Raw genomic sequence first — 21,653 nt, 5'->3', positions numbered from 1 at the left:
TAGTTTTTTGATTTGTGTTCATAAAGATTGATGGATATCCATTAAAATAAACAGAGTTGTTATTGCATAGTATAGGCCTACTATGAATAACTAACCTCTTAACACGTTGACTGCGCGCGCCGACTTTACAGGCGCTCCCCAGTGGCGGGCGAAGCCCCGGCGCGCAACCGAATCAGCGAACGCAATTGGCATTCAAATATTTCAGTCTGACGAATCACAAAAGAGCAGTGGTGACTGTGCTGCGTTACCCCGAGAGTGGATGTAGTTCACTGAAACACCCAAAGGTAGCAGCACTGCACGGATCCGTATCCAGTGTCTTTGTAATGTGGGTTGAAGAGAAAAAATCCCCAAAACCGGGACAAAAGCATTGCCAGACAGGACTTTACGGGAAATTTTAGTACCAACCTACACCAAAGTAAAGCTCGCATTTTAAGCTGGCAGGCTAGCAACAATTATAACGTCTCCGTCTGAGGCTAAGCTCACACTGACTCAATATATTTCTGTTGGTCTGGTGCCGACTTTAGTCGGCGCGCGCCACCTGGGAGCGCTGGCGACGCCGACTAAAGTCGGCACGCGCAGTCAACGTGTTAATTGAATAGTAGCTTGAAAATATAAGTTTATGCATTCAGGGTCCCAAACAATGATTCATTAATGTAAATGAGATCTGTCTATATATAATATGGATCTTGATCTGTGGTTTAGAAGTAGGCTACATCAAAACTGGATGTGTTCTTTTTTTTAATTTTATTAATAAATTGTTTAGCCCTACCAATAAACAGTGCTGGATTTAGGGAACCTGCGGTCCTAGGCCAAATTACTCGAGCGGCCCCCTCCCATGTGGTGGAAATTCCCTGTGATTGCAGTAAAAAAATCGTAAACATCTCCCCTGGGCCTCAAATTATCATCTACACCCATGACTATGGCAAACTCGAGAAAATCTCCTGGGGGCCGCGATCATGGGGACATCAGACATCATAATCATCGACACTCGTGACCACGGCAAAATCGTAAACATCTCCAATGGGCCATGATAATGAGGACAACATCATCGTGAACACCTTTCCGTGAGCCAAAATCATGGGGCCATCGGACATCGACACTCGGGACGCGGCAAAATCGTGAACACCTCCCATGAGCCGATATCACGGGGATATTATCATCGACACTGCGGCCGTGGCAAAATCGAGAACATCTTCTTGAGCTGAAATCATGGGGACATCATCATCGACACTCGCATCCGCGGCAAAATCGTGAACACCTCCTGTGAGCCGAATTATGGGGATATCATCATCGACACTGGGACCGTGGAAAAATCAATCTCCCGTGGACCACGATCATGAGGACATTGTGATCTTCACCCGAGACCGCAGCAAGTTCTTTAACATGTCCCATGAGCCAAGATCGCGGGGACATCGTTTTTGGCACCCAGGGCTGTGGCAAAATCGAGAACACCTCCCGTGAGCTGCAATCATGAGGACATTAACATTGTCACCCACGATCGCAGCAAATTGATAGATTAAAAAGCAAAATATATTTTTTTTTTTCTAAAAAAAATGTTTTCTGTCAAACTTTCGCGGCCCTAGGCCATGGCATAGTCACCCTAGTGGTAAAACCGGCACTGCCTATAATTGGTTTGAAAATACAATCCTCTAGAATGTTAATAGTGTTTAGAATGAAGACCTAGGGATGTAGAAAAAATACATGACACTACAACTCTGAGAAATATAGTGTATTTTTCCTTTAAAGGATTTGTAGACAGTGCTTTTTACTTAAAAAATGAATGTAGTATAAAATAGTGATGGGTTCTGGGGTATTGCTACACTTTTGAATGTTGTAGTTGGCTGTGTATCATTAGGCTAGACTCAAATAACCTAGTAGTAAAAAGGCTTTGGTTAACCTTAATCATGCATTGTTTCTGGAAAATTCTAACAGTAAGTTTTGTAGGACTTTATTAGTTAAAAACAAAGAAACATACCTTGTGCTGGTGAGATGTTTATTTCAGCGTTCATCTAGTAAAAAATGTAGTCGACGGTGTGTCAAAAAAGGGTTGACAATCCTCATACTTAATATTGCATCTCCTAAAAGGGGAACCCTACAAGATCACACGGTTTAATACTTAGTAAACGATTGGAATTTACAATCTGTAGACATTAACATTTCCACCAAAACTATGTGTTAAATATAGCATTTACCAGTGTTAACATATAAAAGACCAGGACTTGTGGAAATCACAATAATAATGTGGCGAGTTCACTAAATTTTTTTTTATCAACTGAGACCCCCTGTACCGGTACTATAAAATACCCTCACCACATCAAACCTCCAACTAAACAAATTTCCATTTACCTGATTTGATTTTCACTAAATATTTCCTTACACTTGTCAATTCTATTCGCCAATAAATACAATTAGATATAACAATTGATTGAATTTGCTGTAAACACTAATACAGAAACCCTACCCAGGCTGACTTTTTAGTTTTTGTTTTTTTGTTTGCATTACCATTAGCCGTTTATTTACTTTAATATTCTAAGTTATTGGTTTTTTAAGTTCTACCAAATGGTTTAGATTTTATATTTTTAGTAAAATAAGAAAAACCAATTTTTACCCCATAAAATCCCTTTTTCTATCTGATCATGCCAGAATGCTATCTCATTCAAATAAACGTTTACATGTTAGTACAAAATCTTCAAAACGGATGATTTTTACTGGAATCATCATGGTTACGGTCCCATAGAATATAAAATTTGTATATGAATATGGCCTATTATTCCTAGAATGTATCATTCCATACACAAATTTGAACGGATAATATTTTTGGCATCTTGGGATATCAAGACAAATAGCAAATTAGTCACATGTCTAGGTCATAACATCAGACCTATGGTAATAGCTTATTCCCTATAAGCCTATAGTGGAAATTCGCTAAAAGAGTAAATAAGGCATTGTCTCTATATAGTTATCTTTCAATTCAATGTATCTAGTAGACTTGTAATTAGTGATGTGGCAAAACCGAAACTCAATTAAAACTTTGGAAAGTTTTGGTTTTGAGATTCAAAAGTTTTGAAATTGATAATTTCGGAGGTTGTGGTTTTGAATATGCCGACTTTTTTGGTATCTATGTTCGTGTTAGTGTCAGGATTTTAATTCATTTTAGAGTTTGTTGTTAATGTAAATTTAGATTTTTGGGGTTTTTAAGTGTAGGCCTAGGCCTGTTAGTCACATATTCATGTTAATTATGTCAAGGTCAGGAATCAATTTCTTCAAGTTTTGATTGTGATTGTATAATATATATTTTAATATATCTGTATTTTCTTGTAGCCTTGGCCAGACAACTAAAAGTTTTGCTTTTAGATTTCAAGATTCTGAATTAGTGTTTTAAAGTTTCTGTTTCAGTTTAAAGATTCAAAACTTCCGGTTTTGATTATCACTACTTTTAATATTATAAGCATCTGTTAAGCAAACTACAAATATTTGTTATTTTGTCAAATAAGTCTACTTTTGATAGTAAAATATGTCATCTGCAGATTATTTATCTCATGCACCTAATGTTTTAAGCTGATTTTCATGAATCGTGATTTCTAAAATAACATTTAATCTGAAGTTGAATTGTTTGCCAGTAGTAGTGTGTATTTACTATCTTTATCATTTAGTTTTAGTACTATTAGCTGTTAGTTGATTTATTAAATGGCTTGGCATTTGTTTTCTTTTCATGCATTGCTTCCTGTTGGCTAGGTGGTAAGCATGGCGGCGCTTCATTTGCTTCAGAGCATGTGGCAGTAAATTTTGTTGCTATTTTAGATTTAGGCCTATATACATTTTTATAGAACTATGAAATTATATCACAAGTCTTGAAGGGAAGTTTGAATGTCTAAAAAATTACTTTCTTAATTTTAAAAGAACATTTTTGCAGTTCTTCAATCATTATACTGTACAATTAATAAAACCGCTTTACCCACTGGTTGTTTTCCACAAATCAATAGTTTTAAAAATAATTATGTTGGGTTTATTACCAAAATTAATTAAATTGATTTATTTTATTAGAAGCAAGTTGTACAATCATTATGTACAAACATATTTCTAGGCTAGTTGAAATTTAATATTTTTGTTTGACATTATACAACCACATGAATACAGGATGAGTTGTTTTATCATACAATGTCAGTTAAAGGTTTTAGGGCATCTTTATCCTGAGTGTAACTGAATCATATACATGATAGATGGATAACAATTTTATTTTAGAAAAGCATTTGATAATATGGCATTTATAGCTTACTATCTAATTAAATTTGGCAGAATTGTCACACAAATTTATTGTAATAAATACATTGCATGGGAAAGTTTTTCATGTAGATTTGATAGATATTTGAAACGTTACTTTATAAGAAGGGTCTAAGTAGAATACAAAGACACTTATCTTTGTGACACACTATCAAACCAATACTCTTCAGGCAATAAAAACCAGTAGCAAAGCTAATTATAGATATTTTGCTCATTGTGTTTTTTTACTGCCAATTAGGTTAAAGATAAAGTATAAATCCAATTTACAATAACTCTGATAAATTAACGAGGCATCGCTACTATTGTCTCTGAATGCCCTCATAAATTAGCATTTCAATCACAGTAAAAACCCATCGCTTGATTGTTTTGCCTTTTAGCAGTTTTCTATTATAGAACATTCATTTAGTTGTTTGTAAGAACAGTTTGATATCAAATTATTATTGTAGTTCTAGTTGTATATTTGTTAATTCTTCTTTAATTGTTTGTATCTTAAACATTTTAGTTCAATCTTGATCGCTCAAACGACCATAAAAAAAGTTAGAGCTTGGCCTTTGATTTAATTTAGCTAAATGTGTTAAGGTCAATTAAATTCTTCTAAATATAGATACTTTTTGTTAAGGCGTGTTCTGTTTTGGTGATAAAGAGAAGCATAAATCTCTTTTCTGACAAAATAACGTTTAATATTCCAATTACGTAAATGCAGCGCATTTTTTACTTCATGAAGGGTGAAAATTACAATAAATTAGTTGGTAGTTTTTGTTTTTCACAAATTGTTTTATTTCCTTTTATTTTTTGAAAGAGAAGGTTGTCTATTGTAACCTTAAATTTACTTGCTCAGGCCTAAACATAGCCTGAGTGCTGGATATTTTGTGGTTGGATGGGTTAGAATGAAGAAGCAAATCAGGGGGGTGAGTTGGTACGGTACAAGAGTAAATCGTACTGATAAGTCACAAGTCGTGACACTTAAATCGTTAGGTAAATGTAAGCTTATAATGTTGCTTCTTGGTTTGACATTACATATTAAATTGAACACCAAATAGTTCAGCTAAAACCAACTCTTTTACGTTTTCTCGCTAAAATAATTGAATTTATATTGCATTTTCTTTTGACGTTTTCTTTCCACTTAATTATTCTGTGTGCAATTTGGTCACTTGGCCTATACAACTACAGTGCTAGGTCACTAATATAGTTTGAATATTTTTTATTAAAATATTTCATCCTAACATATTATCTGCCTAGATTATTGTAACTTGCTGGAGAAAAACAAAACCCCACTTACAATTTCTCTTTTTAACTAAATTAAAAAACCCTGTACTTATGGTACATATAATTGTTAAATCATACATGTTAAATTAGCTCTTGGAATGTTGCTACCTCAGTTTCTGTAACGTTTGTAATGATGGAGATCAATTAATCATTTACATTCCTTTTTTCTTGTCAATCCAAATGAATATGAAGTCAAAATAGGTTAATAAATTAAGAACAGCTCGTCACTAAAGATGAGTGTATTCTCTGTTGTGTGTTTAAGGTGCTGATGGACATGTTTTGTCAAGACGACAACAGTCTAAGCACAGCACTCGCAGAGACCGAGTCTGCTGCCAAAGCTCCTAGAACTTCACACTCATACGAGGAAGTGGTCAAAGATTTGATATCTGATGAGAAACAACATCTTAGAGATCTTCATATGATCATCAAAGTGTTCAGAGAAGAACTGGCTCGGTTGATTCCTCCAGATGACAACAAGGTAGACTTCCACGGTTAAACCTAACTAAAAAATCTCTATTTTCGGAGCAAAATTATTCTTTATAATCACCAATATAACACAGTTTTTCTGCCAAGACCACTTTTTTTCAGTTAGTCTACACACCGATTCTGACATTGTCCTATGAAATTCTCATTGATATGGAGACTAATTATTTTGACATCTCTCCTTAGAGCTTATAAAAGTAAAAGTAAAAATATAGATGTTTATCTGTAAACATTTGTTTTTATACGTTTTCTGGTTATTAGTGTATTACTGCCCTTGGGTTGATTGACAATATTATGTAATATAACCATATTTTTTAATATTTAGTGATCTAAAGGCTTTCCTTGTAATTATTTACACAAAGGACTTCATTGATGTAAGAGTGGTTCTTGGATAGTTACATTTATCAGACCGGAACCACCTTGAAACCAATGTCCTTGTTTTATAAAATAACCATTCACTCATCAGTATTTTACTATACTACTCTAGCAAAAAAAACCTTGCAGATTGAAAAAACCATGTGTTGTGGGATTTATAAAATATCACTTGTGAGTTTCTGTGTGTCAAGGACAACAGGAAAAAATATTGTAATCAGGAACTTAGAACTTTTGTTTTTATACATATGTGTTTTCTATCTACCTACTCCCTAATTTTATTTATGGAGACTATAAAAAATCATTTGTTTACATAACTACTTTTTTTTTAAATAGATTAAGACAGGGTATTACGTGAATTGTGGTGATCATTAGATTTTTCTGGCAGCGTAAATTTCCAGAAATATTTTCTACATTGTGATTTTTGTTACTTAATTTAGTAAAATTTTGTGATGTTGCAATAAAAACTGCACAAGTGACAATAGACGACCATCAAATCAAATTCAATATCGCACAATAATGATATGAGTCATTAACCTAGGTTTCAGTTTTACAAACTACCTGAATAGTGTGGAATACTTTCTAAAAAACCTTACATAAGATAGTGTGATTTCGTAACAATTCAAAATATGATTAAATTATTCTGATTTTAAAAACTATTTGGGCTTAGTGTCAAAGATTCATTTTTGGTAATTAAAATAATCAAATATTATATTCTTATACCCAACATAAGTTTTAAATATAATTTTAGCCTAAATCTACTTTTCAGTTGACCAAACTATTTACGATGACGGAATTGATGCCCATCAGCACCATATTTATGTGGTAGCAATACATCAGCTGGTTGGTTGTCTGACTCTGAATGGAATATTACAATGATATACTTTTATTATTTTTTTTTTTTTAAGAGGGCCAGGCATATAAGTAGACTAAGGGATTGCATTGCAGCTGAAACAGTTTATTGTGCACACTCATTCACAGGTCCTCATTCTCCGTCAAATCCCAGGTTCTTAGTGAACCATGATATCCTTTTGACTATGGTTTCCTGTTCTTCCCTTTGATCTTCAGTAGATAGGCCTAGGGATCTCACACACATACCTTGTAGGGCTGGGCACATAAATATCACGTGGAAGGCTGTCTACTCCTCCTCCACATTTTCTACATAAGAGGCTGACAACTTCATTTCCCATCTTGTATAGATGTCCGTGGAATACCCAGTGGTCACTGATGAAGCCAACCACCTTCCGCAGGTTCTTCCTATTGAGCCAATGGGAATCTGCCGCTATCGCACCGGCGCATTCTTTTTGTATGTTGCCTTCTGTTCTTTCTCAGCTCTTTCGATGTTCTATGCCCATCCACTGGCGAACAGCTCTCCGTGCTTTGTTGTAAGCAATACCACACGTCAGCTCTGGACCCATGAGCGGGCTTTCAGTTCCTTTATTTGCCCACTTGTCTGCTCCCTCATTACCCCCTCACCCCCTCCCCCCTCCCCCCCTCCCTCACCTTTATGCCCTGGAACCTAATACTGTGCCCTCAACTACAACAGTGTGCAGTGTACTCGTCAACCGAATAGAACGCCTGATTTTTAAAGTCGTGCATCCGTTTCGGTTGGGAACTTTCCAGACTTTTAAGCCTTTAAGTAAGGAGCCTGACACCTACTGGAGAATGAAGTTTCTTAAATGCAGCTGTTCAGTGTTGGACAGTGCGAAAACTTTCCCTTGCTCTAGTCCCGTGGCTGTGCACAACAGTGCCTTGCATAGGCACATGTTGAAACCGGTAGTTTACAGCCGTTTCCAATATATACAGGGAAGGTAGGGTCAGAATTCCAAGCTCCCTGAAAGCTTGTCTCTGTCCGCCTCAGATTTACAATTAATCAGCAATGCAAGGCATGCCCTACTCTCTTGAGATCGCCCTGTTGCCATTCGTTCCTTTCTCCTATAGCACTTTTGTTTTAAAAGGACCGTTTTCTTCATAGGCCTTTATGATTGATCTATAAAGATTCTGTCTTCATTTCTAGACTATCTGTAGTAATTAAATTAGTTGCATTGCCTCCTCTTCAACCTCGTCCCTGAGGAATACCCTATATATCCCACCCAGTCTGTTGATTTGTTTGTTTATTTAGGTTATGTTAAGCTGGGTATTGTGGTGGTACTGGCAGGAAAAGCAGGAATTTTAAATTGCAGCTTTGTGGACACCCTGTAAGATAATTGATTGTTTAGATTGTATTATTTTCTTTATTTTTGGATTATAATTATTTTAATCATCGCAAATCTTTTGTGAAAGGGCATTTTTAGGCTACTTTAAATAACTGTGTGAACTTAGAAACCATAACCACAAAACATATAAAGGCTAAATTACAAATCTTATTTTAAACTAAATTTGTCGTATATGGCAAATGGTGCTTTTTTTAAGTTGACGATAATGTCATCCTCAGTAATTGTGTAAATATAATATCTGTATATATTTTGTTCTTCTTTTTTTTTAAATTTGTTATTCTTTGGCTTGAGTGCATGTTGCTTAATGTATTGTGATTTATGTTTCAAGCTGGACTGTATGTTCTGTAACATCTCGGACATTTACGAGCTTACCGTAACTTTGCTGGGGCTGGTTGAAGACATGATTGAAATGAGTGAAGAGAAACAAATCCCCACCATTGGTTGCTGTTTTGAGGAACTTGCAGAGGTAAAACTGGTTGCTTAAGCATATGTTGTATGTTGCAAATAGCTACGTCCCTATAGGGAAATTCGCTAAAAGTAATAATAATTTGTGAAAGTCACAAAGTTCTATTTGAATGATTAATTGTACAGTAATTGATTATTCAGTGTGTACTCAAGCTTTAACAAGTTCGCTACCGATCAACGCATGTATTTATGGGTGGGGGAGGGGGGTAGGGCTATCAAAATAGACTGACCCCAATATTGAACGTCACTGATGATCACTGGAGGTAGTAAATTGGTCAGTAGCTCAGACTGGAAATAAAAAACCTGTTATAATCAATTGATATGCAATATTTGTTACTTCTAATAAATTGCTTTTATTTCCATAGTTTTGATGAATTTAAAAAACAGTGCATATGTGAGCCGTTGGTCTATAGCAAAAACAGACGTATTTAAATAAGCCGGGGACACTGGCTTACATGTGGGACGTCGGTCTATTGGGATGGTCCGAGCGAGGGACATTTGGGACGGCGGTCTATATTTATATAATTTTTAAAATGTCTGTAGCAAATGTGTTAAGTGGCACTGATGATAAGAAAACTTCACTGTTAGATAGAGCTGGAAGGGAGTAAGATTGACAAGATTACGTATTTTATTTTTTACATATATACACCACGACAGTTATTTTACCATTGTTAGGCCTAACGTTTCTTGTGGCGCATGTTTTATTCTTGCAGTAAAATAATTAATGAAATTGATTTTCTTAACTTGAAACAATATCTAAAATTGTATTAGGTTTTCAGGGCAAATGTCTAAATACATATATGTGGTGTGCCTGATGTATTTAAAGATATTTTGTATTTTTGCAGGCGGCCGAGTTTGATGTTTATGGACGATATGCCAAAGACATTGTCCAGGCAGGGTGTAGAGAAGCTCTATCCAATCTGATAGCCAAACCTGATGTCTCCAATGCCTTACAATCTGCTGGTCACGGCTTTAGAGAAGCTGTCAAGTATTATCTGCCTAAACTACTTTTGGCCCCTGTTTGGCATTGTTTCCTCTACTTTGAATACATCAAGGTGAATTTTTATTGAAGTTTCATCTTCAATATAATGTATGAACATGGTTGCGGAGATTTAAAATCTTTCTGTATTGTTGAAATCTGACAAATAGAGGAAAATATGAGGTCTAGAAGGTAAAAATGTTTCGGTCTAGCAGTAGATAGGACTAGCAACGTTATCTTCGTGTCAATGTTTCTACTCAGTACACATTTAGATATGACTCTTACGTTCTGCTGAGGGGTGTTAAAATGATCGCGGCAATAAACGACACTGCCAATATAGAAGTGTGTTTATGTCTTTAGGAAGTCATAATCAATTTGAATATATCACCGAGGATAGTGTACAAGAAAACTTTAAGCCATGTTAGTTGTTTGTCTTGATTAATTTTGATATTTTCATCGAACACACCGCATTAGTAGGCCTAGGTTTAACTGTGACTAAAGTCAACAACAGAATCTCTTAAATCCTAGTTTTATGATTGCAAAACTCTTTATTTGTTGAAACTGGTACTGTATCAAAAGTGTCTGTTGACCAGTGATCAAAATCCCAGTTAGACACTCAAAGAGTATTGCAAAGCTTGTACAAATGCCCTGGTTTGGATTTTTTATTTTTTTTTTATGAATGTACAAACATTTGTTTTATTATTTTGCCAATTTTGTTGAAATGCCAGTTACTCTCAGAACACCCTTCATAGCTAATAGTGTACCTAGTTATATACGTGATATGAGTGGAATCCTCATGCCTACTAACTAACTTTTCTTCTATGGTTAAATTGCATACATCTACCTGACTGCATGTTGATAACTTGTTCTGGTAATTTTCAGGATCTACTGATGTTAACTCCCGTGGAAGAGGATCGTGAAAGTTTGGAGCAGGTGGAAGGATTATTGAGACCCTTACAAATGGACCTAAACAAAACTATGACTAATGTTCCTAAAAGGTAAAGCATAAACTTAATCATTTATCTAATGTCTTAATTTTTTTATTGAGTTTAAATCCAGAGCGCAGTTTTACATTGCTGTGTGTAAGGAATTTAAATTCATTTTCTAGGTATTTCATGTCATGTAATGTACGGTTTGGTAATTGAGCTTTAAAAATATATATATTAGTGAAACAATTTACAGGGTCTTCGAGAAAGAATGTCGTATCCTAATTTTAAACGGTCATTGCTTGGGGACTATTCAAGATAACCACTTAAACATTGATTTAGAGTTGAAATACGTTAACTAATTTTTGTAGCAAGGGAAGAAACGTTGACCTAAGCATGAGCAAAACAGGTGCGTGGTGGTGGCAGGCCACAGTTGTGACGCACTCACACGCCAGTTGCGAGGAGGCCTAGATGTTTACGGTGCAACAGAAGGCACAGTGTGATCAATGGTTCAAGTAAATTAAATTTAAATTCGCTCGATGACAAAGCAATTTGTCGCTGGTTTAATCAGTTTAGTGACACAGGAAGTGTTTTGAAAGGACATTTGCCTGGCCGGCCAAAAACAGATATGACAAATGTAGTAATTTCAACATTGTTTTCCCCCCTTCAATTTGACGTTTAAATTGCTTAATCATCTTTGATAGTCTCCAAGCAATGGCCGTTTAAAATCCTGGCATTCTTTTTCGAATACCCTGTGTTTAGGCTTACCACAGGGGTTTTCTCCTAAATAAAATGACCTTAACCTTAACAGACTTAACAATTTAAACCAAATTTGTTGATGCTTATGATGACTTCAGTTACACCATTACAACACTTATATTATTCCATCGTTCATATTATTTTATTTATCTTCAATTTTTATTTGTTTTTAGAGAGACTGTTAGAACTCCAGGTAGAGTTAGACGACAAGCTGCCTTGGAGAAAACTAACGAGCTCCAACGTACAATCGAAGGTTGGGACCCCAAGGAGCTAAGCCAGTGTTGCAATGAGCTTATCAGAGAAGACTACCTCTGCAAGCTAAGCTCTGGTGGAAAACGCCTTACTGAACGAAAGGTAATGCTTGGCTCATAGTAGGCATTGTGGCACAATCGCTTAGTTTTATAAAACTCTCTTGTCTGGCCTAATAAGAGCAAGCCCAACTTTCATAATGGATTTAGCCAAAAAGTATATATTAATTTTTATTTTTTTATATTAAAGCTGTTAAGCCCTTATACAAGTGAAGATGTCCACTTACTGATGGATAATCTTCCATCTGTTTGTGGTAAAATTCCATCCTGGTCATAATCACGGAACTGAAGTAAACCTAGATATGATGAGTATCACATTTAAACTCTTCTCTATTTTTCTGGAAAACATTTTAAACATTCCACTGTAACTTAATAAAACAGTTGAACAGTCTGCTACTTACCATGTTGTAGTAGGATTATACATTCAGAAGGCCCTTGTTTACTTTTTAATAAGGATTATTATTCACCTGAGTTTTTTAAAGTTAGTAACTATGTTTAATTTCTTGAATGAAATGTTTTGTTTAACGTAATAAAATCATACTATATTTGACTTGTTGTTAACTTCTTGAACTTGCTCTGTAAAGAAGTTGAACTGAACACCAAGTAATCATTAAGTACAATACTGTGTGCTTACGATCCACCTTGTTCTGTTGAAATTAAATTCTTAATTAATAAATTTTTTTTCCTACAGTTACCTAACAATGTACATGTTCTCTCACTGATTTGAGAAAGCAAAGTGGCCAATTCGCTCATCAGTGAGACAATGTTAACATTGTCTCACTCTAATCACTTTGTCTCACTCCAGATTTGCAACGTGAAGGCACGAAATAGTGAGCGCGTAACATGCAGGCAACGTCGTAAGCGCGCGAAATACGTTGGCAGCACTGGCTGTAAATCAGCTGGTCAGCTGTTGTACTGTTGTATTTGTCACTTCACATTAAATGTTATATTAAATTCAATTCAATTCAATTCAAATTATCTTTATTCATCAAGTACATTAGAAATATATACATGAATAGTGTCACATTTCTTATAAGTTATAATAAAACATACATGCTTATAGTAAATGGGAAAAATTGTAAAAGAACATAAAACTAACAGTTAAAACATAGTTTGATTAGTAGGGAAAGAAAAGTCAATTACAGTTCATCAAATGAATAAATAGCCCTGCTAATGAGAAATTTCTTAAGTTTATTTTTAAATTTTTTTTATATTTACTTCTGCTTGTATGTCCTTTGGAAGTTTATTATAGAATTTTGTTCCGGCGTATTTGGGTTTTTTTTCGAAAAGGCGCAATTTATGAGGACTTAATGCTAACTTGCCTCGATTTCTTGTAAGATAATCATGTTTCCTTCCAACCAGCTCTATTTCATGAAATCTGTTTTTAACAGATACCACTGTTTCAAAAACATACATACCGAAAACTGTCATTATATTTTCTGTTTTAAACATTCTCTTAACAGAAGTTCTAGGTGGAAGGTTGTAAATTATTCTTATAGCTTTTTTTTGCATTCTTAATATAGATTTTAAGTTTCTCTTATTGGTTGAGCCATAAAGGGAAATCCCAAATGAAATCACTGAATGTATGTATGAAAAGTAAACCAACTTCCAACTTCAAAGTTTTTATTTCGCAATAGTTTTTTAATCTAGTTAAGGCATATAATCCAGAAGAAACTTTTGAAAGTACTTTTTCAACATGACAGTTCCAATTGAGTCTTTTATCTATTACTAATCCTAAAAATTTAGTACTATCCTTAACTTCAATGGTTTTATTATTAAATTTAATAATCGGTCGACGTTGATTTCTGGTAGTTCGAGTTTGAAAATTTATAATACTTGTTTTATCCACATTGAGATTTAGATTTTGGGAGTTAAAAAAATCATTTAAAACGCATATGTCTGATTTTGCCTTGCTTTCTAATTCTTCATTTGTTGAGGCTATGATTTTCAAATTGGTATCATCAGCATACAAGCAGAGTTTACTTAAATCGCTAAGTTGCGGAAAATCTCTTAAATAAATAATGAATAAAAGAGGCCACAGAATGGATCCCTGTGGAACCCCATATTTTAAGTCAGTGGTATAAGATTGATATGGAATTTTATAGTTTTTACGGTTATGATAGATAATTTCAACAAACTGTTTTCTGTGAGAGAGATAAGATTTAAGCAAATTTAAAGCAGTCCCCTCTATACCCAAGGTACTAAGCCTTGAAATTAATAAATCATGGGATATTGAATCGAATGCTTTTTGCAGGTCTAAGAACAAACCCGCTACCTTAAATTTACCATCCAGACTATCAATGACCGATTCTATAAAATCAGTGGCAGCAGTTATAACTGATTTACCTCTGCGAAACCCGTGTTGAAAGTTGTCAAACAGATTGTTATTTTCAAAAAATGTTACCAATTGATTATAAATTACTTTTTCATAAATCTTAGATATAGAGGGTAACAAAGCTATAGGTCGGTAATTTGACACCATTTGCCTGTCCCCCTTTTTAAAAAGTGGTTTTAATTTTGTAATTTTTAGCTTATCAGGAAATATACCGGATATCAAAGAAGAATTAACTAGGTGGGTGATTGGTTTTAGTAAAAATGTCTTGGCTTTTTTCAGAAGAACCACAGGAACCTCATCATAGCCCATACTAAAAGAGTTCTTTAGACTATTAATAATTATATCTATTTCATTCTCATTAACAAAGCTGAATCGAAACCTTTTACCAAACTGAAATATTTCATTGTCTACCTGATTCTCAGACATTGGTTCAAAGTTAGACATTATACTAGTTACATTTGAAAAATATTCAATAAAACTGTTACAAATAAATACAGGGTCAGAATTCAACTTATTACCTACTTTTAAATTAATGTTTTGTACATTCTTAGATCCTATTCCCACTTCTGAATTTATAATAGACCAAGAGGTTCTATTTACATTGTTTGATTTGTTAATTTTTGTTTTATAATATTGCTTTTTAAAATACTTCAATTTTGACCTGAATGTTTTATTTAATTTCCTAACTTTTTTATATAAAGATTTACATTTTAACTCTCGGGCTGTTTGGCTAAGATTAAAAATTTTTTGTTTTTCTTCTTTTAACTCATTGCTAATCAAGTTAGGCTGTGTGTGCTGCCTTGACAGAGATTTAGGAAAACATATGTTAAAGTAATAACAAAATGTTTCATAAAATATATTATACTTATTTTCCACTGGAGAGGCATAAAGATCTGCCCATGACTCACATTGAAGTAAGTTTTTAAACTGGTCAATTTGTGAGTCAGAGAATTTTCTTTTATACTCAAAATAAAATTTTTGGGAAGAATGTTTAGTCACAGTATTTAAAATTTCTAGCATCTGACCATCATGGTCGGACAACTGAGTGTTGATGCCTGTTACTCTGTAATTATAAGGTTCCAAATTAGTAAAAATATTATCTATGGTAGATTGAGTAGATTCTATGATTCTAGTTGGAAAGTCAATTAATGAAGAAAATCCATTTGCTCTCACAATATGTAATAAACTGTTCCTATTTCTATAATTTTTGTCAAGCATGTCAATATTAATATCGCCAATAAAAACTATGTATTTGTAATTTAAGTTGAGAACTTCAATTAAAATGTTAAACCTTCTAATAAACTCTGATTCGTTTTGCTTGATAGGATTTCTGTAACAACCAATTAAAAGTAATTTATCCTTTGATACAGCCTTTTGTATTTCAATTAAACAACATTCAAAAATTTGTTCTGAGATAAGATTTTGGATTTCAGATGGCATGATAGTTTTACAATTTAGGAATGGCTTAGTTAGGATAACAACCCCTCCACCCCTTGACTTTTTTCGGCCAAAACTAGCACTAAGGCTGTATCCATTAATATTGAGTCTTTCTATTGTATCATTCGTCATTTTATGCTCTGTCAAGACAACAACGCTTGGATCTAGCTCAGATAAAGTTATTTCCAAAGAATCCAAAGATGACATCAATCCCCTAATATTTTGATGAAAAATATTCAAACTAAAATTTTTTATGTTACAATTACTATGGACTGACTTAACATTAAAAAACTCTCAGACTCGTTTGACATACACACACTTGATTCCACTGCACAATTCCCCAGCTCAACCGTTTCACCCCCAACAACTTCACACACAGCTGAATTCACCACAGGTAGTTGGCTGCTCTCAGAGTTGTTGGTGCTGTCGGAGGAAAAGCTCTCATCAGTGTGTGAAGCAGTGACCGGATGGTCCTGAGTTTCTCCTGATGGGGAGTTGGGGCAGCTGCTCACTATGGGGTCCGAGACTTTCCCAGGGGACGAATCTTGTGGCTCTTGGCTTGATCTTGGTGCTGTAAGAGGAGGGAAGGCAGCCATGCTGGTTGGAGTTGGATGTTGTTGATGCTTCCCCAGCTCTCCCTTCTCATTTACTATGGTTACTGCCAGTCCTGTAGAGTGTGGACTACCGCAGCCAGTTCTTGAGTTTATGTCCACGAGCTGTTCTAATTGCTTATTAAAGATGTCATGTGGTATTCCGTTTCTCAAGACCCGGTGAGAATTTTGATTATATGAAACTATTGTCACTGTTGCATTGGTTGATTTTTGAAATTTTATTATATTGTTAATGAAATGTGATGGATCTACATTGTCCCGGACACATCCTATTGGGGAACAGATCAAATGTTTAAGGCCCCGCTTCTTGAAATTCTCTGTCAAATCCTGGAACGCTGCATCGTAGTCATATGGATTAGGCTTGCTGTAATAGGTGGGTTTTGTAATTAAACTAAAGATTGAGGCCATGTTATCCTTTTCTTGTATAGCCAAGTGTCTTGTCACACAGTGAGATGGCGTAGGTTTACCACACAATGTTTTGAAAATAACCGCAACACCAGCAGTCATGTGGCGGGGGTCATGGAAGTCCGCAGATATGCTGTGTGCGAAACCTACTGCTTTTCTTTCATGTCTGAGTTTAAGAATATTTGCCATATGACAGTCAGACACCTCAATAGATCTTGTCTTCTCAAAACTGTTGTTAGGAATAGCTGCCCCCTCTTCAGTGGTGAGCAATTGAAATTGGCCTTCATTTTCTTTTGCAGTTGTACATTCAAATACATTTCTTGCAAATTGAATAATCAAGTAGGCAAGCTTCCTTTTTCCATTATTGTTGAGGTGCATACCATGGCGTGTGAAGTGCTGTCTATCAAAGAGGTCAAAATCAATAATATGTATGTTGTTAATGCGAGCAACCAACTCCCGGATGTAGTTATTTGCCAAAGCTATGTTGTAGTGTATGACATCATCAGAAGATTTATCGTAACGAGTAGGGATGGTTGTTATACATACTGGTCTGGTTTTACTAAGTTTTTTCAATTCACCTTCCATTTTTCCATAAACATCGCGAGGAGAGTTCACAGATACATCATTTGTACCAGCCAGCAAAATTAAAGGTCTCTTCTGAGATTTAGCAGCTTGATTGTATATGAATTCAATTCCTGCTCCTGGTTTGACTAGCCCATCCATCAGGACTTTACCCTGGCTGCACTTAGCAACAATCTCTGCAACCCCTCTTCCTTGGCTGTCCGCGTAAAAATCAATTTTTCTCTCTTGATCTACATGAAAAGTTTTAACAATGCTTGTAACTTTTTCCATGGGATAAGGTTTTGTAAACTTTTTAACTTTATCCTTGACTGATGGTTCTTTGATTGTATTTTTGTTTTCACTGTTAGGAGATAAATGATGATTCCTGCTATAGTTTGAAACCCCTGCAGTTGTTTTATTTCGACCAAACTTTTTTACTTTTTTTTGTTTTTGATTGGTTGCTACTGTTTTCCAGTTATCTTTATCTTCCATATGCAGTTTATTATTTTCACATTGGTCTGATGTAATATTTATTCCTGTAGAACTTTTACTTCTTGTTTCATCTTCTGGCTTCTGATTCTCATCATGGTCTTCTTGATCAGCATGGTTCAACATGGTGAATCTGTTAGTTGTATTAATAGGTGTACTGTTGTGTTGTGCGACAGGTAGACCTAACTTGTTTGACTTATCAAATCTCACCTTAATCCAGTCTTCATTGTTCTTATTCGTGCTTTGTGTTTGTGTGGTTACATCACATGTAAGAGGTTTTGAAGATGCGGTAGGGTTGTTACTGGCTGAGAAATCTTGTTCGGTTGTAAGTAGGCGTATTTCCTCATTTGACAGCATTACACTGTTTTTTAATATGAAGGCTAACAGTGATCTTTTTTTAATGAGATCAGTCGGGGACACTGTAGGTAGACTGTAGGTAAAGAGTTCATTCAGATTTAATGTACTGTGATTAATAGGTTTTGATCCAAAGACTAGGAGTTCAACAAACATACAGACGTATATTCCGCAATCATAAGAGTTGATCTGCTTAGGTCCATCAACAATTTGAAAATGGAATCCAGGCGCATCTAAATACTGTGACACTTTATTTGCTACGACTTTAGCATCTTTCAAGTTATGTTCACCCAATGAGTCATAGTAGAGGAAGCGGTTGTTTGTCTGTGTATACACAAGAACACTCCAGTGAGAGCCACTCACACCGTCCAGTTGCTTTGAATCATTTATTGGCATGATCAAAGTTTTAAAGTCCTTTACTTTAAGGGAGTCAAAGAAGTGTGTGTAATCATCCATATTTTTCACGGCATGGCATATTAGTGGATTGATGATCAAACATTTGTGCACAGAAAGAAATCTAGAATTTATAAGGTCAAAGTATCGCTGCAAAGTTAAGTCAGAGAGCCATTGGTTGCTGAGTAGCTCATCTGTTACCAAAGTGTTGTTGTAGATATTTTCTGTCTGTGTTTCAGTTGAAATAAATTGGATTTTCTGACTTGTACTCAGTGATACATCATTCAGTTTACAACTATTTGAGAAACTTAATTCACTCAATGAACTTGTTGAGCTATTAAGTGATAGATTAATTTTACTACCAGATTTTTTTGAAGTAGAAAAGTTGAAATCTTCTATTTTCAAGTTTAAATTGTTCTCTTTTATGTATTTTACAAGCTCAGTTTTTGACCTGAAAAGTTTCCCATTTGGGGATTTGACATATATGTCCGTCTTTCCTTTGCTTAGGCCATTTTTCCTAACATGTTCTTCTCTAATCCAACCTTTTGGCATGGCAGAAAAAGTATTTTTATTTACAGCCATTATCAGATTTTAAGAAAATATATTTTTTAAATACCAAATCAAAACAAACAAAATCAACAAACTATTTTAAAGGAACAAATTAAAAGTCCAGTCTTAAGATAGCAATGTTTGTAAACAAAGTAATTGAGTTAGAGCAACAGGTGCTCTTATCTCGCAGTACAAAGGTCAGTAGCTTGCACCTTGAGCTGGTCCCTCCTTATCAGCAGGCCTTATCAACTTTGTAAAAGTAGATCATGAAAAATCATAAAAATCCTTTATCTTTCGTTATAGTTTATGATAGTAAAAATTCTTTTTAAAACATACTACTTACATTTTCAAAAACATAAACATTAGCTCCATGTTTGTAGCTAAAAATATTTACAAAAGATTAGAGTTTTACCACTGATATATCGAAAAAACAAGGGAGCACAAAATCACATGCTGTTCATGTCAAATCTTCTACAACGTTTGTCCCAATCTATAAAAGTTCACTTCTGTGTAAAAATAGGTTATGTTTCTTCACAAATGTATTTGTTTTATGGTAACTGTAGGAAAAGTATAATGTGCAACTCGAGTTCAAAGTACAATTGCCTCACTCGAGAAACTATTCCTCACTCGCCTACGGCTCGTGAGTAAGGATTTCTCTCGAGTGAGTCAATTGCTCACTTTTCTCACTAGTTGCACAAATAACTATTTTTTACACTTTGCTCTCAAAATATCCATTTTAAAGTAAAGTACATAAATTTATTTGCAAATTATCACAAGAAAATTTTAACAGGAATGTCACTAAATTTTTTAGTGAGTGGGTGGCTCAGTCGGTAGTATCGCAGACTTCGGGCCAAAGGCAGCGATGTCATGGGTTCGGATCCTGGTCACTACTGAAAACATTTTATCAGTACAGATCACCTTTGTACTATACCGGCTCACTCCTTGCTTTGGTGTATACGAACCACGCACGGGCGGTTGGTCATGTAAACGGGCAAATGCAAGGTTAAAAGAGGCCGCCAACCTCTTAAAAAAAATTACCTAATCATATTCAAATTAAAACCAACACTAACAGTACTAGGGATGGACGGGATTGAATTTTTAGTTCGGGACGGGACGGGATTTTATTTCCTTCCCAATTTTCGGGACGGGACGGGACGGGATTTTTTTCTGTGCATAAAAAGAAAGTACTGTATTGCAGTTACCAAAAAAGACATACGAAATCAATTTTTACCATTTGTGGCACTGATCTATAAAAACCAAAAAATGGGTAACAATTTACAGGTACCTATAGAAACTTGTGACCCGCGGGTCACGGGGTGATCGTCGTCATGACTCGCGGTCACGACGCGATCGTCGGTATGACTCGCGGTCACGGCGCGATTGTCAGCATGACTCGCGGTCACGGCGCGATCGTCGTCATGACTAGCGGTCACGGCGCGATCGTCGTCATGACTCGCGGTCTCGGCGCGATCGTCGTCATGACTCGCGGTCACGGGGATATCGTCGGTATGACTCCACGGTCACGGCGCGATCGTCGTCATGACTCGCGGTCACGGCGCAATCGTCGGTATGACTCGCGGTCACGGCGCGATCGTCGGTATGACTTGCGGTCACGGCGCGATCGTCGGTATGACTTGCGGTCACGGCGCGATCGTCAGTATGACTCCGCGGTCACGGTGCGATCGTCGGTAGGACTCCGCGGTCACGCTGCGATCGTCGGTAGGACTCCGCGGTCACGGGGTTATCGTTGGTATGACTCGCGGACACGGCATGATCGTCGATATGACTCGCGATCACGGCTCGATCGTCAGCATGACTCCGCCATCACGGCATGATCGTCAGTATGACTCCGCGGTCACGGTGCGATCGTCGGTAGGACTCCGCGGTCACGCTGCGATCGTCGGTAGGACTCCGCGGTCACGGCGCGATCGTCGGTATGACTCCGCGGTCACGGCGCGATCGTCGTCATGACTTGCGGTCACGGCGCGGTCGTCGGTAGGACTCCGCGGTCACGGCGTAATCGTCGAAATGACTTCGTCTCTTTCGTCTCCTGCGTTCGCGGACCTATCGCTCGCAATAACGGCGTTATCGGCACTCGCGAAGCGGAAAAATCGCCGACGATCGGACCAAATCCCGTCCCGAAAAATTCCCGAGTCAAATGTAATCCCGTCCCGATAATCGGGAATATTTTTTTCCCGAACAATTCCCGAAATTTCGGGACCCGTCCATCCCTAAACAGTACAATCTTTATCAATTATTTAGTATTTACTAGTTTGTATTTGGTGCAGGTGTATTTGTTTGACGGAGTCTTGTGTCTATGCAAACCCAACAAACGTACATCAGTCTCCGTGACAGCTCAGCTCAGTGGCGGCTCAAATGATAATAGCGGTCTCAGGTTGAAAGAAAAACTTTTCATTCGCAAAATTGAAATTATCGACAGAGAGGATACTGAGGGTAAGCATTG

The 21,653-nt window shown here is 36.1% G+C and overlaps 1 protein-coding gene across 2 annotated transcripts in view; it reads left to right on the top strand.

Moving 5' to 3' along the window:
• Positions 1-21,653, top strand: part of LOC128997767 (protein son of sevenless) — a 71,940-nt gene that overhangs the window by 11,470 nt on the left and 38,817 nt on the right. Inside the window, exons 1-7 of one of the 2 annotated variants that reach the window (XM_054423443.1) lie at positions 4,625-4,693; positions 5,810-6,025; positions 8,947-9,084; positions 9,929-10,138; positions 10,945-11,060; positions 11,921-12,101; positions 21,478-21,643. In XM_054423443.1, the coding sequence (XP_054279418.1) occupies positions 5,816-6,025; positions 8,947-9,084; positions 9,929-10,138; positions 10,945-11,060; positions 11,921-12,101; positions 21,478-21,643 (1,021 nt within the window). In that variant the 5' untranslated portion in view covers positions 4,625-4,693; positions 5,810-5,815. Of the gene's footprint in view, positions 1-4,624; positions 4,694-5,809; positions 6,026-8,946; positions 9,085-9,928; positions 10,139-10,944; positions 11,061-11,920; positions 12,102-21,477; positions 21,644-21,653 lie in introns of those variants that run through there. The other variant, XM_054423441.1, reaches the window with a different exon arrangement.

The sequence above is a fragment of the Macrosteles quadrilineatus genome, unplaced genomic scaffold (genome assembly GCF_028750875.1).
Source record: "Macrosteles quadrilineatus isolate MER2022 unplaced genomic scaffold, UCM_ALF_1.0 Scaffold_7__1_contigs__length_78375512, whole genome shotgun sequence".
Taxonomy (NCBI): Eukaryota; Metazoa; Arthropoda; class Insecta; order Hemiptera; family Cicadellidae; genus Macrosteles; species Macrosteles quadrilineatus.
This window is presented reverse-complemented; position numbering and strand designations above follow the sequence as displayed.